This window comes from Somniosus microcephalus, chromosome 6 (assembly GCF_052327205.1).
Source record: "Somniosus microcephalus isolate GS21.2 chromosome 6, FLI_Smic_1.0, whole genome shotgun sequence".
In the NCBI taxonomy this organism is placed as follows: domain Eukaryota; kingdom Metazoa; phylum Chordata; class Chondrichthyes; order Squaliformes; family Somniosidae; genus Somniosus; species Somniosus microcephalus.
The window spans coordinates 277,734,552-277,748,286 of record NC_140992.1 but is presented as its reverse complement, the minus strand read 5'-3'; the positions used below and the strand labels follow the sequence as shown (position 1 = coordinate 277,748,286).

Genomic DNA, 13,735 nt, shown 5'->3' with positions numbered 1-13,735 from the left:
TGTTTATCTCACCATGACGAAGGAACTGGTTGCAGTGGTCCCACTGACCATGGCAAGCCCATTTCTATGCTTGAGAAGATTTGAGAAGTTGTGCAGTAAGTTTAGACAGGATATATTGGGAGGTGTTGAGTGTAGGTTTGGTCGAGTGAGAGCGACTGGTTTCTGTGTCAGTCTTTGAAGATTTGTTGTGTTCCATTACGATTGGAAACCAAACGGTTTGTTCAAGCAGATTAGATTAAGTACTGTAGTCTTTATTCATTCATTCATTTGCAGCCTCCACAAAGCAATTTCAATAAAGGCCAGGGTCACTATAAGGGCAGTATCTGGTTTTATGGCACAGTGCCACTTCTGTAATGCATATGAAGCCGGGCCATCCAGAAAACCTTCAGGATTTCCAGGGAGAAACCCCAGGCTTCAATGTTTATGGGTGCTCATTTATGAACTACCGTGAAATAGCCTCACTGTCCCTTGCTATTGATATTGTCCAGGGACGCTTGAGCCCTTGGCCTCTGCTGAAGGCTTCTGCAGGAGAATGATCTGAGTTTGCTGCAGCAGTATTGAATGAGATGCTCTTCATGTTCAGGAACCTGCACCAACACGCACTCGGTGGCTTCCTGAAGTGTTTTCTCAGTGTTGTCCTAAATGCAAACAACCAAGCCTTGCCTGGGATCTGAGATGAGCTGAATGGACGTCGAGTACCGTCTACAAGATGCACTGCAGCAACTCGCCAAGGCTCCTTCGGCAGCACCTCCCAAACCCGCAATCTTTACCACCTAGAAGGACAAGGGCAGCAGGCGCATGGGAACACCACCCCCTCCAAGAGTCACACACCATCCTGACTTGGAAATATATCGCCGTTCCTTCATCGTCGCTAGGTCAAAATCCTGTGGAACTCCCTAACAGCACTGTGGGAGCACCTTCACCACACGGACTGCAGTGGTTCAAGAAGGCAGCTCACCACCACCTTCTCGAGGGCAATTAGGGATGGGCAATAAATGCTGGCCTTGCCAGCGACGCCCAGATCCCATGAACGCTTTTTTTTAAAGTGAAAACCCAACTGGGCTTGACTGATGCTCTCCACCCGTGACTCGCCTGCTGACGTTCACCTTTCTAGGCTTGGACTTAAACAATTTGCCACTTGAGCTAAGCATTGAAATAAAGAACAAAGTGTTCTCCAGTGCTGCAGCCATCTCTCATCTTGGTGACAGTTCTCCACTAACACTTGGTCAAAGTTCTCCACATGGGACTTGCGTCTCAAAGGTACGTAAACGGATTGGAATTGAAGCAAAGCCAATATCTACGTGGAGCTTGGTTTAAAACTTAGATTTTGGAGTTGGTGGAATCTTGCACAAGGCAGAACCTTGATTCCGCAGGACAAGTATAATCATGGCATCTGGAGAGCTTCTGATTTGCTGATGTCAGTTTGTGGTTCTTGGATTGTTCACTTACATTAGTGATGGTCAGGGTCGTGTCATTGGTCCTACATTGTATAAAACTGCACCCGTTTTGAAATGCCTACATGTATTAAACCTAGGATTTTTATTTCCATTTCCTTTCCCTGTTTACCATTCCACAGTTGCAGTGACCCTAGAGTACCTCGCCCAAGTGGTCGTTGAGTGTATTGGAACCTCGGTGGTGAATGGTGCCAGGCTGCTTCAGAGCCAAACCCAATCCCATTTACAGGCGTCGCCCTGGATTGTGATCGCAGTAGAAATCCTGGCTGAGTTCTTTTTCCCACCCTCCACAAGGCACTGGGGCCATTTCCCCCACTGCTGCTCTGGCTGAATTCGGCTAACTCATGAATTGAAGCTGGGATGCTTTGGTCTGTGTGGCCTCGCTTGTGTAGTGCCTTTACTTACGAGGCTGTCCTAATCCTAGATCTGAGCTAATCCACGGGTATCTGCCATAGCAACCTCCCGCCATTGCTTTGAGCAGTGATTTCTATAGGAGCGAGGCTAGCTGATGTGCCTTGATACTCTCATGCCATGAGGATGGGGCTGCCTTTGGCCTCCAGTTCCTAACGAACTATATTTGAACAACAATTCTCTCCCAGAAGTTGCTATCTTTTTGCAAATGACCAGTGGAATGAATTCTATACTGAGCAGGGCTGAAATGACTTGGAAATTTTTTAGATTATTCAGCTTTCTCCAAGGCCGTATCTCGACTAGGATAATCGGAAAAGCTTCTTTAAGTAGTCCTTACGGTAAAGAGGATTTGCATTTTGGTGTGCCTCTTCTGAGTACAAGTGTCCCCTCCCATCAGAGTTTCTGTAGTATCTGAAGAGTTATTAATGGAGAATTGAGACGCCCGACCTCACAGGATCTTCATTCTACAAATAAAAGCATCCTCTGTATGCCGCATGGGCCCAACTGACTCCTGGCCCTTTGGGAGAAGTCTTTGCATATAAAATTGATGTAGGTGAGAGTAATGGATTATTTGAAGAGTTTTTGTTTGGCTTGATAACGTCCAGGGAGGAACATAGTTCAGTTTGTGGTGGCAACTCGAGAATCCCCAAATCTCTTAACCAGGTCATGGTTGTGATTCTCCCTGCTGGTAACCTGAGTTCACTCTTCCTATTGTGTGGGGGATATTTCAGTTCAGTGTTTCAAAACTGAGCATGATAGGTTTATCGTTTAGTTTTCTGACAGTCAAAGGTTAATATTAGGCATATAACAAAATACTGCAGATGCTGGAAATCTGAAATAACAACAGAAAAAGCTGGAAATACTCAGCAGGCCAGCCGTTACCTCTGTTTCTCTCTCCACGGATGCTGCCTGGCCTGCTGAGTATTTCCAGCATTTTCTGTTAATATTGGGCATATACTCTCTGGAGCTTAATAAAATGAGGTGTGATCTCTTTGATACATATAAGATTCTGAGGGGGGGGATTGACAGGGTCGATGCTGAGAGGCTGTTTCCCCTGGCTGGGGAATCCAGAACCAGGGGTCACAGTCTCAGGATAAGGGGTTGGCCAGTTAGGACTGAGATGAGGAGGAATTTCTTCACTGAGGGTTGTGAATCTTTGGGATTCTCTGCCCCAAAGGGCTGTGGATGCTGAATTATTGAGTATATTCAAGGCTGAGATCGATAGATTTTTGGACTCTAGGGGAATTGAGGGATATGGAGATCGGGCGGGAAAGTGGAGTTGAGGTCGATGATCAGCCATGATCTGATTGAATGGCGGAGCAGGCTCGAGGGGCCGAATGGCCAACTCCTGCTCCTAATTCTTATGTTCTTCTTGAGTCTGGATGTGACCTTGGCAAACAGAATTTTTACAATTTAATTAATAATTTGTTAAGAAGCTTGTCTTGTTTGTCTTGTGGGGTATGTTATGTTTTGCTTTTTACTGTTTGTGTTGATGGATTTTGATGTGCCAGTGATGGCAGGATTTGTCATCTTTTACCTTTTTGACTTCTTCCTCTTGTTTTGTTCCTGAACACAAACAGGAGGTCCCTCGTCGTCATTCAACAGCAGCAAAACCAGCTTCGCATCACTTACACAGACCAGCTCACTGGGTCCGACCATCAAACCCGATACGGGCTCACTGAAATTGCAGTTAGCTTTTCAGGGTAAACTCTAACATTTATAAAATATATATTTTTAAAAACTTAAATGTAAAATTATGCAATTGAAAGGATGCAAAAAAACCTTGCATTTCTATAGCGCCTTTCACTGCCTCACTACAGTACCTAAAGCGCTTTACAGCCAGTCAAGTAATTTTGAAATCTAGTTACTGTTGTACTGTAAGATAGAGTTGAGGGCGAGGGCACCTATGAAAGTTTGCTATATGCGTCCAACTGTACAATTTCCCTATGCAGTGTCTGAAATGATGCAATTTTATGAGGGGCATAGATAGGATGGATGCTGAGGAGCTTTTGCCCTTAGTAGAGGGGTCAATAACTAGGGGGCATAGATTCAAGGTAAAGGGCGGGAGGTTTAGAGGGGATTTGAGAGAGAACTTTTTCACCCAGAGGGTGGTTGGAGTCTGGAACTCACTGCCTGAAAGGGTTGTGGAGGCAGAAACCCTCACAACATTTAAGAAGCATTTGGATGAGCATTTGAAATGCCATAGCATACAAGGCTACGGACCAAATGCTGGAATATGGGATTAGATTAGACAGGGCTTGATGGCCGGTGCGGACACGATGGGCCGAAGGGCCTCTATCCGTGCTGTATGACTCTATGAGCAACATGTTATTATGAAAATGTATTGGGGGCCTCTCTGCTACAGTGAACAGTGTATTTCAACCACTTCCCATACTCACACTCGACCTCCTCCTGAAGGCTGTGACACACACTGGCTGCGGTTTCAAGGGCACTAGGCATCCTTCACTATCTTGCCCAATTGGTGGTGGTTCTTGTGCGTGACAAGGCAGTCGGTGTCATCAGGCACTTCATTCCCGAGGGACATAGGAGCCAAGCCTGATCTCCTCCTGTGCCCTCACTTTATAGCGGGATTGAAATTGGGAATGGGAACCCTGCCTGATTTGTTTTTCCACTCCTGCCTAGTCTAAAGACTCCAAGGTCGACTGCAGTGCCCCGACTGAAATTAGCTAACCCACTACAGACAGAGCATCAAATCTGGGAGCTTCTAGGTTTGTAAGACCTGAGTAACCCTTGAACCAGTACACTTACCGACTGACCCATTGCAGGAAGAACCCCTATCCTGTTCTTTATTTTAGCGAGGTTCATTTATTGCAGGTGGTTGAGATGGATTGACACTTGAGGTTCCATATCGAGCGAGTCTCCATAATAGCAGTTGGCTGTGCCATTATTTTATTTTCAGAGTTAAACTTCAACAGCTCTAACTTGGACATTTAGCTCAGCAGATCAACGAGATGATGGGACTTCTGAAATTGTGACCAAACGGCAGTCTTGTGTAATGCTCCAAAGTGTGCATGTCTAAATATGTCCACTGCAGGACTAGTGTAGGCTGACACCTCAGTGCAGTGCCGAGGGCGTGCAGGAGGTGGGTCTTGTGGATGTGGGGAGCTTGAAGAGGAAATGGGAGAGACGGGGTTCAGAACGAGAGTGGGTGGAGCCTGGGGGGAGATGGTTGGGTCGGGGAGGCTGCAGAGACAGCACCTTCCTGTAAGCAGTGTATGACGTTCTGATTGAGGCAGTGCTCCAGGCTTCACACTCACTGTCCTGTGCTCTTCACCCAAGTGAAAAATGCCACTCTTCCTCTTTATTTTACTGTTCGTTTGCTTTCAAACACATTTGACCCCTCTGTCCTTGCAGACTACCACCCCAACTCCAACCTCCCTTTTCTCGCAAGTCCTTGAACATATTGTCGCCTCCCAAATCCATGCCCATCCAGTGTCGGCCGTGGCTCAGTGGGTAGCGCACTCGCCTCTGAGTCAGAAGGTCGTGGGTTCAAGTCCCACTCCAGGGACTTGAGCACATAAATCTAGGCTGACACTCCAGTGCAGTGCTGAGGGAGCGCTGCACTGTCGGAGGTGCCGTCTTTCAGATGAGACGTTAAACCGAGGCCCCGTCTGTGCTCTCAGGTGGACGTAAAAGACCCCATGGTACTATTTCGAAGAGGAGGAGGAGGGGAGTTCTCCCCGGTGTCCTGGCCAATATTTATCCCTCAATCAATATCACAAAATCAGATTTTCTGGTCATTATCACGTTGCTGTTTGTGGGAGCTTGCTGTGCCCGTTTCCCACATTACAACAGTGACTACACTTCAAAAAGTATTTCATTGGCTGTAAATCACTATGTCCGGTGGTCGTGAAAGGCGCTGTATAAATGCAAGACTTTATCTTTCCCGCAACTCCATGTCTGAACCTCTCCAATCGGGGTTCTGTCCCTGCCACAGCACTGAAAAGGCCCGAATCAAAGTCACAATAAAATCTTACGTGACTGTGACCGTGATAAATTATCCCTTCTCACCCATCTCAACCTGTCTGCAGCCTTTGATGCGGTTGACCACTCCATCCATCTCCAACACCTCTCCTCCGTCACCAACTGGGTGGGACTGCCCTGGCCTGGTTCCACTCCTGTCTATCCAGTCATGGCCAGAGAATCGCCTGCAATGGCTTCTCTTCCTGCTCCCACACCAGGACCTCCAAGAATCTATCCTTGGCTGCCTCCTATTTCTCATTAACGCGCTGCCCCTTGGCAGCGACATCGGAAAGCACATTAGGTTCCACGTGTACACCGCCGACACCCGGCTCTACCGCACCACCACCTCTCTTCACCCCTCCACTGTCTCTGATTTTTGTCATGCTGCTTGTCCGACATCCAGTATTGGACGAGCAGAAATTTCCTCCAGTTAAATACTTGGAAGACCAAAGCCATTGTCTTCTGTCCTGGCCGCAAACTCCGTTTCCTGGCCACTGTCTGAGGCTGAACTAGACGGTTTGCAACCTCTTTGACCCTGAACTGAGCTTCTGACCACACATCCTCTCCATCACCAAGACTGCCTACTTCCACCTCTAATCGCGACTGTCTCTGCCCCTGCCTCTGCCCATCTGCTGCTGGAGCTCTCCTCCAGACTCGACTATTCTAACGCTCGCCTGGCCGGCGGCCTCCCATCTTCCACTCTCCGTAAACGTGAGCTCGTCCAAAACTCTGCTACCCATATCGTAACTTGCACCAAGCAGGCAGACCAGACTTGAATTTAACGTCTCATCTGAAGGACAACACCTCCGACAATTTCAGCCTAGATTGTGTACTGAAGTCCATAGCGGGGGGGGGAGGGGAATTAACCCACAAACACCTTAAAGTCCGACCAAATGAGCCTAACTTTCACCATAACTTTGCAGGCGACAAAGATCTTAGAATTGTTTCATTGGGTTTTCTTGACCTTCCTCTCGCCGTTCCCTTGTGTTAACAGCGCTTTCCTGAAAGTGGTTTAAGTTGGACACTATCAGCAGAGGGTAGGGCAGGATATGGGTTCCTGGGCGGAGGGAGTGAGAATCCTCATAAGCCATTCTGGACCATTGATGTGTCTCCTCGTCACCAGTTAGAGGCATTGGCAGAGGCTTGGGAAGCTGTCTGCTCACCTCAAGGGCTGTCTTTGGGCAGGGGGAGAAGGCTTGAAGGTGAATAAAACTGTGTACGTATTGTTGGAAGTTGTTGTCATCCTGGAACTTTGCCTACTAACCCTCTGGTTAGCTGTCCTCTATTTTAACTACAAGCGTTTGCCGTGTGCAGTCCGTACGTGTGTCTGGATGTCTTTATTGCAGGTGTTTGGTGTATTTTTCAGGCCGATCAAGTCCAAAACTGGATCCCTTGAGGAAAAGTCCGACTATGGAACAAGCGGTGCAGACCAATACTCCTCAGGCCCCTGTAGGCAGGAGGAGCCCCATGCCAGCCAGACCTCTGCCATCAGTCCATCAGAAGCCAGTGGATTCTCACGATGCAAGAAAAGGTAAGAATTCAGTTGATGTCTGATTCACAGTTCCAGTCTGAACCAAACGATTTGTCCCAATTCTCACTTGTGCTCGAGTGTATGCTGGTGTGTCGTTTGCCTGATTGGAGATGCGCATAAATCTAGTGTCCCGCTGCTTTTATTACAGCGCGACCTACAGTAGAGGTGGTGTGACGGTTTAGCTGCTCTGAACTGCACACTATTAATAAAGTGGTGCCGATTCACTGATCGCCAGCAGTGCCCGAGTAATAAGTGCATACGTTTCTGCACTTGTTTGAAAGTTAGGAGCTGTTGCTTTTGTTTCTGGCCACGGATAGATCTGCCACAGCGACTGGGAGGGTCTGCACGGAGTCAGAGTCCTCAGCTGACTGCAATCTGCGCTGCTTTTTGAACTGTTTTATATTTGTTCCTGGCAGTGCTGCTGCCTCTGGTAAATCCAGGAAAGCCACTTCGTGAGATGGTCCTCCACTCCTCTAGGGGGCAGTCATGTTACTGCCATCACATTGTAGGGCTGTTACGAACATTGGTGCTGTAAAGGGATTTAATCAGACGAGCGCCCTTTCATCTGTCTAAATGTATTTGCCTGTGCGCCTCTGGCAAGAGAATTGGCACCATTCTCCTACAACCTGCTCTGACTTCTTCTGGAGAGGAGAAGTGGGGGTGAGGTTCAGATCACAATTTTAACATCATCCCTCCCACCAAGCTTGACACAGCTACATGAAAATTTGTCAATGATCCCCTGTACTCGAATTTCGGTGGTTGGTTCCACGCTGTCCGTACCGATCTGTCAGTCAGCTCCGTATGCACCAGACAGTAGTTGATGCTTCAAAGAACTAGATTCGAAGGCGCTGATGGAAAGTGAGTTCATTTGATGCCCTCCTGAAAGTCATGTTTAAAAAGAAGTACTTTTTGCCCAATTACTCTGAAGCCACAGATGCAATAGAGAGAAGTGTAGAAACCCCATGCATTCATTGGGAATGATTTGGCAGAAGGCTTGGAACATCCAGTGACACATAATTGACAAGTAGCTTAACGTTACAGAAGTTAGTACTAACTAATGTTATGAATTTATTCTGAGATGCAGGCTAACGCACAGTTTAGATTAGGCACCGGATGTGTTGTAAAGTTCAAAGCATATGTGTAATGAATTTATGGCCTAGTTTGGAGATGGCATTTCTGAGTTACTGATATCTCGGGGAAAGTGTGTGTTTACAGCCGGTGAAAGTTTATGACAGCAAAATACTGCAGATGCTGGAAATCCGAAATAACAACAAACTCAGCAGGCCAGGCAACATCCGTGGAGAGAAAATAGAGTCAACGTTTCGGGTCAAAACCTACAAAGGGTTTTGACCTGAAACGTTGACTCTATTTTCTCTCCACGGATGTTGCCTGGCCCGCTGAGTTTTTCCAGCATTTTCTATGGTGGAAGTTTATCTTGGCTTCTATTGATAAGTGAGGGCCTTTACATCCCAGTGAGAATGAAGTATATGTGGTGCGATATCACCACCTACTGATGCAGTAGCAAATGACACACATGGACCACAGGAAAATAATCTCACAATTGATAAGTTCAGAGCAAGTCATTTGGTGTTGCTTAGAAATTGTTCCTTTCTATAAACATGGACCAATTACAATAGTTATTTGATATTCAGTGTTGAGAACTCACCTGGATAGAAGATTGCAGTTGCCGATGAGTATACTACTTGAGTATATAGACCTGCTTATGATTTCTGTTGATATTAATAAACCAACAAGTTAATTTATTTCTGGTGTCTGAAGCCACATCATTTAGATTTATTGCGATCTATCCAACATCGACCGGCAGTGTATTTCCAGTGTTTTCTGTTCTACCGGTTTTGAGGGGTTTTTCCCCAAATTTTAATGCCGTAACCATCTTGTGTAGGATTTTCTGAGATCAGTACTTGAGTGCTTCAGTACTGAAATATTGGTCCCAAGAAAGACTTGGAAAATAACGTTGGCATAGACAGAAACAGCATTATTTATTGCACTTTTTTTTAATTAGTTTTTGAATCACAGAAAGGTCTGCGGCCAGAGAGCGATCACTTTAAGAATGAAATCCGGGAACCGAACAGGAGGCCATCAGGTACGTGACTTGCTTAACATCCAAATGTAACAGTTTCTTTGTTCTGTGCACTGCTGGTAAAGTTTATGTAGGTGTGGTGTTCAGTCTGGCTGCAGGGATCGGTGCTGGGTCCCTTGCTGTTTGTGGTCTACATTAATGACTTGGATATGAATGTAAAAGGTATGATCAGTAAGTTCACAGATGATACAAAAATTGGTAGGGTGGTAAATAGCGAGGAGGGTAGCCTCAGTCTGCAGGACGATATAGATGGGTTGGTCAGATGGGCGGAACAGTGGCAAATGGAATTTAACCCGGAAAAGTGCGAGGTGATGCACTTTGGGGGGACTAACAAGGCAAGGGAATACACAATGAATGGTAAGACCCTAGGCAAGACAGAGGGGCAGAGGGATCTGGGTGTGCAAGTACACAGATCCCTGAAGGCGGCGGAACAGGTGGATAAGGTGGTAAAAAAGGCATATGGGATACTTGCCTTCATTAGCCGAGGCATAGAATATAAGAGCAAGGAGGTTATGATGGAGCTGTATAAAACACTGGTTAGGCCACAGCTGGAATACTGTGTGCAGTTCTGGTCGCCACACTACAGGAAGGATGTGATCGCTTTGGAGAGGGTGCAGAGGAGATTCACCAGGATGTTACCAGGGCTGGAGCGCTTCAGCTATGAAGAAAGACTGGGCAGATTGGGTTTGTTTTCCTTGGAGCAGAGGAGGCTGAGGGGGGACATGATTGAGGTGTACAAAATTATGGGGGGCATAAATAGGATGGATACTGAGGAGCTTTTTCCCTTAGTAGAGGGGTCAATAACTAGGGGGCATAGATTCAAGGTAAAGGGCGGGAGGTTTAGAGGGGATTTGAGAGAGAACTTTTTCACCCAGAGGGTGGTTGGAGTCTGGAACTCACTGCCTGAAAGGGTTGTGGAGGCAGGAACCCTCACAACTTTGAAGAAGCATTTGGATGAGCACTTGAAATGCCATAACATACAAGACTACGGACCAAATGCTGGAATATGGGATTAGATTAGACACGGCTTGATGGCTGGCACGGACACGATGGGCCGAAGGGCCTCTATCCGTGCTGTATAACTCTATGACTCGGTGAATCGAGGCGACCAATGGAGCTGGGCAGCAAATGGAAATACTGTGGTACCCACATTCAACTTCCTGGGGCTCCTTTACTTCTGGGATCTTGGAAGATATCTAGTGCAAGTGTACTGCAACAGCCGAGGTCCTTGCGTCAGTGCTGTGCCTCACATTGAACATCCTTGCATCCCAGGCCAGTGTTCCACAGACCGAAGTATTGTCTGTCCGGTTGTGAACTTGTGTCGCCCGTGAAAATGCTGTGTTGCAGTGGGAGTGTGTCGCATTTTGAATCTAGCGGCAGCTTCTATTTAAATAACACCATTAACATTTTTTTTTAAATACGGTGTTACAGATATGGGTATCTGGAAACATACTTAGCCAAGAAAGGAGAGATCAGGAGGGATGGTGACCTAATGCTTGACTGAAGAGATGGGTTTTGAGGGAGTTTTAAAAGGAGGTGGGAGGTTTTGTAGCCGAAGGATTTTTGCCCCAACTATTTTGGTTGGAAGCCTTGTAAGTGGCCAACTGTTTATGGTCTAAACCATTTCTCATTAATGTCTGTTCCCATCTGTAAAACGTCAAGCACCAGTGGGTTTTATTAAAATTAAAACCACTCCTTGAGCAAGAAACCAAATGTTACGTTTGGACAAGTGATCAAGAGCCATGAGCAATGTTCCATTAATTTTATTTTCGTGTGCAGTCCCTTTAACTGGCTGCATGGCCCATTCAAATTTTCGCGCATGCACGGTTTCCTCCATACAAAAGCCAGTGCGTGGCCTGCGCAGGTCCTCCAGACCACTGCGGCCGCTCAGGTTAGCGGGAAATTTGGCCATGAGGCCAGCAACGTTTTGGTTCAGGGATCGATTTTTTAATGCTGACCGACCAGCAGAATAGTTGGGGCCATTAATCCTGCTGAGTTCGGCTGGTCACAGTCGCCTCCACATACCATCGTGTCCCAAGGGAATTCCACTTTTCCTTTCTTCTCCGTGATCTGCTTCACTTCAATCACAGTCAGACTCTCCCGTGACTAATGGCTCATCTCTGACATCTACTTTGGTTTTGAAATGGTGTTTTTTGTTAATTGTGGTTTTGTAAGATTTGATTTGCATAAAATTATTGGTCGCATAAATGTAATTGTCCCTTTTTAAAAAAAAAAAAAAAAAGTTGACTCGAAGCTTTGATCATAGGAAATTGGTCTTTTCAAGAAGTTATTAATGGTGATGAGGGGCTAGTTGATGGGATAGGCAAGAGGTGCCAAGAACGAGATGCATTTTGAAAACCACAAGAAGCAGTGACTGGGGATAGGGAAAAAATGAACTTGTTGAGATTACTCACAAGCTGGCAAATAGAATGTTCCAGTCTGAGTAACCTTGGAACTGCGGGATGGTTTCTAGCTGTTGTTGGACTCGTGGCTCTTGGCTCTTCATCACTTGTCCAAATCTAACATTTGGTTGCTTGCGCAAGAAAGAAGTGGTTTTAATTTTAGCAAAAAAACCACTGGTGCTTGATGCGTGCATCCTGCTTATTTTAATAAATTGCCAAATCGTAACTTGGGATGGGGGGAGTCTTGCCGCTGTGTCCTGGACTTAAATGCCAGCTTCATGGATGAGGCATTTCAAAAACCTATGAATCAGTTTTGTTGCCATGCCCGTCATGGTGTTTTTTTCCTTTATGAAGGTATTTTTCATCAAATAAACTATTTTTGTTGTTTTTGAAAGCATTTTCTTCAGCAACCTTTCAAAAATAAACAACTTGAGTGCCTCCTTTCCCTTCCTGAAGGGATTGCAGCCCCTGCTGCAGTGCGGGTTTAATGGGCAGTGATCACTCGGGTGTCTGGTGCTGGTGTATGAGTGTCGGGTGGCTCGTAGCCCAGCCCCAGTCTGACCACATCCAACATTGAGACGTGGGCACTTCGAGCAGGAGTCACTGTGCAGTCATCGGGAGCGGGAAGCCTGGCTTCCTCCTTTTAATTTGGTTACCCTCCACGTAGGTTTCCCTTGTTCCCAAGCTGCTCTGTTCATGTCACTGACTGGGACGTGGCCTGTGCATCCTTGACTCCAACGCACTCCTGGCTGGCCTCCCACGTTCTAGCCTCCGTAAATTTGAGGTCATCCAAAACTCGGCTGCCCGTGTTCTAACTCGCACCAAGTCCACCCATCGCCCCTGTGCTCGCTGACCTACATTAGTTCTCCGGTTAAACAACGCCTCGATTTCAAAATTCTCATCCTTGTTTTCAAATCCTTCCATGGCCTCGCCCCTTTCTATCTCTAATCTCCTCCAGCCCCACAACCCCCTCGAGATATCTGCGCTCCTCTAATTCTGCCCTCCTTGAGCATTCATGATTATAATCGCTCAACTATTGGTGACTGTGCCTTCTGTTGCCTAGGCCCTAAGCTCTGGAATTCCCTGCCTAAACCTCTCCGCCTCGCTACCACTCTCTCCTCCTTTAAGACGCTCCTTAAAACCTACCTCTGACCAAGCTTTTGGTCATCTGCCCTAATTTCTCCTTATGTGGCTCGGTGTCAAATTTTTTGTCTTCTAATACTCCCGTGAAGCACCTTGGGATGTTTTACTACCTTAAAGGTGCTATATAAATAAAGTTGCTGCTGTTGTAGATGTTGTTGCTGTTGTTTGGTTCTGTGGTTTAACCTCAAGCTAATGGGTGCTGTTCCAGATGAACAAATGACTTGAGCGGGATTGACAGGGTAGATGCTGAGAGGTTGTTTCCCCTGGCTGGAGAGTCTAGAAGCAGGGGGCATAGTCTCAGGATAAGGGGTCGGCCATTTAGCACTGAGATGAGGAGGGATTTCTTCACTTGGGTGGTTGTGAATCTTTGGAATTCTCTACCCCAGAGGGCTGTGGAGGCTGAGTCTTTGAGTATATTCAAGGCTGAGATCGATAGATTTTTGGACTCATTGGGAATCGAGGGATATGGGGATCGGGTGGGCAAGTGGAGTTGAGGTCGAAGATCAGCCATGATCTGATTGAACGACAGAGCAGGCTTGAAGGGCCGTACAGCCTACTCCTGCTCCTAATTCTTATGTTGAGTTTGGGGTGAATGCGTCCTCTAGCGTTTGGCAGCCGGCCCTTGGTAAGAGAAAAGCACGGCTCCTATTCACCGTCCCATTCGAAACCTGCAGCTGTTCCACCACTGCTTCATAAAACTGCCCCTATA

General features: G+C 46.7%; 1 protein-coding gene across 2 annotated transcripts in view; it reads left to right on the top strand.

The window, feature by feature from the left end:
- Window positions 1-13,735, top strand: part of lsm14ab (LSM14A mRNA processing body assembly factor b) — a 73,524-nt gene that overhangs the window by 43,219 nt on the left and 16,570 nt on the right. For both annotated transcript variants that reach the window (XM_085991895.1, XM_085991894.1), the window contains exons 4-6: window positions 3,446-3,568; window positions 7,216-7,380; window positions 9,404-9,484. In XM_085991895.1, coding sequence (XP_085848021.1) covers window positions 3,446-3,568; window positions 7,216-7,380; window positions 9,404-9,484 — 369 coding nt within the window. The remainder of the gene's footprint in view (window positions 1-3,445; window positions 3,569-7,215; window positions 7,381-9,403; window positions 9,485-13,735) is intronic.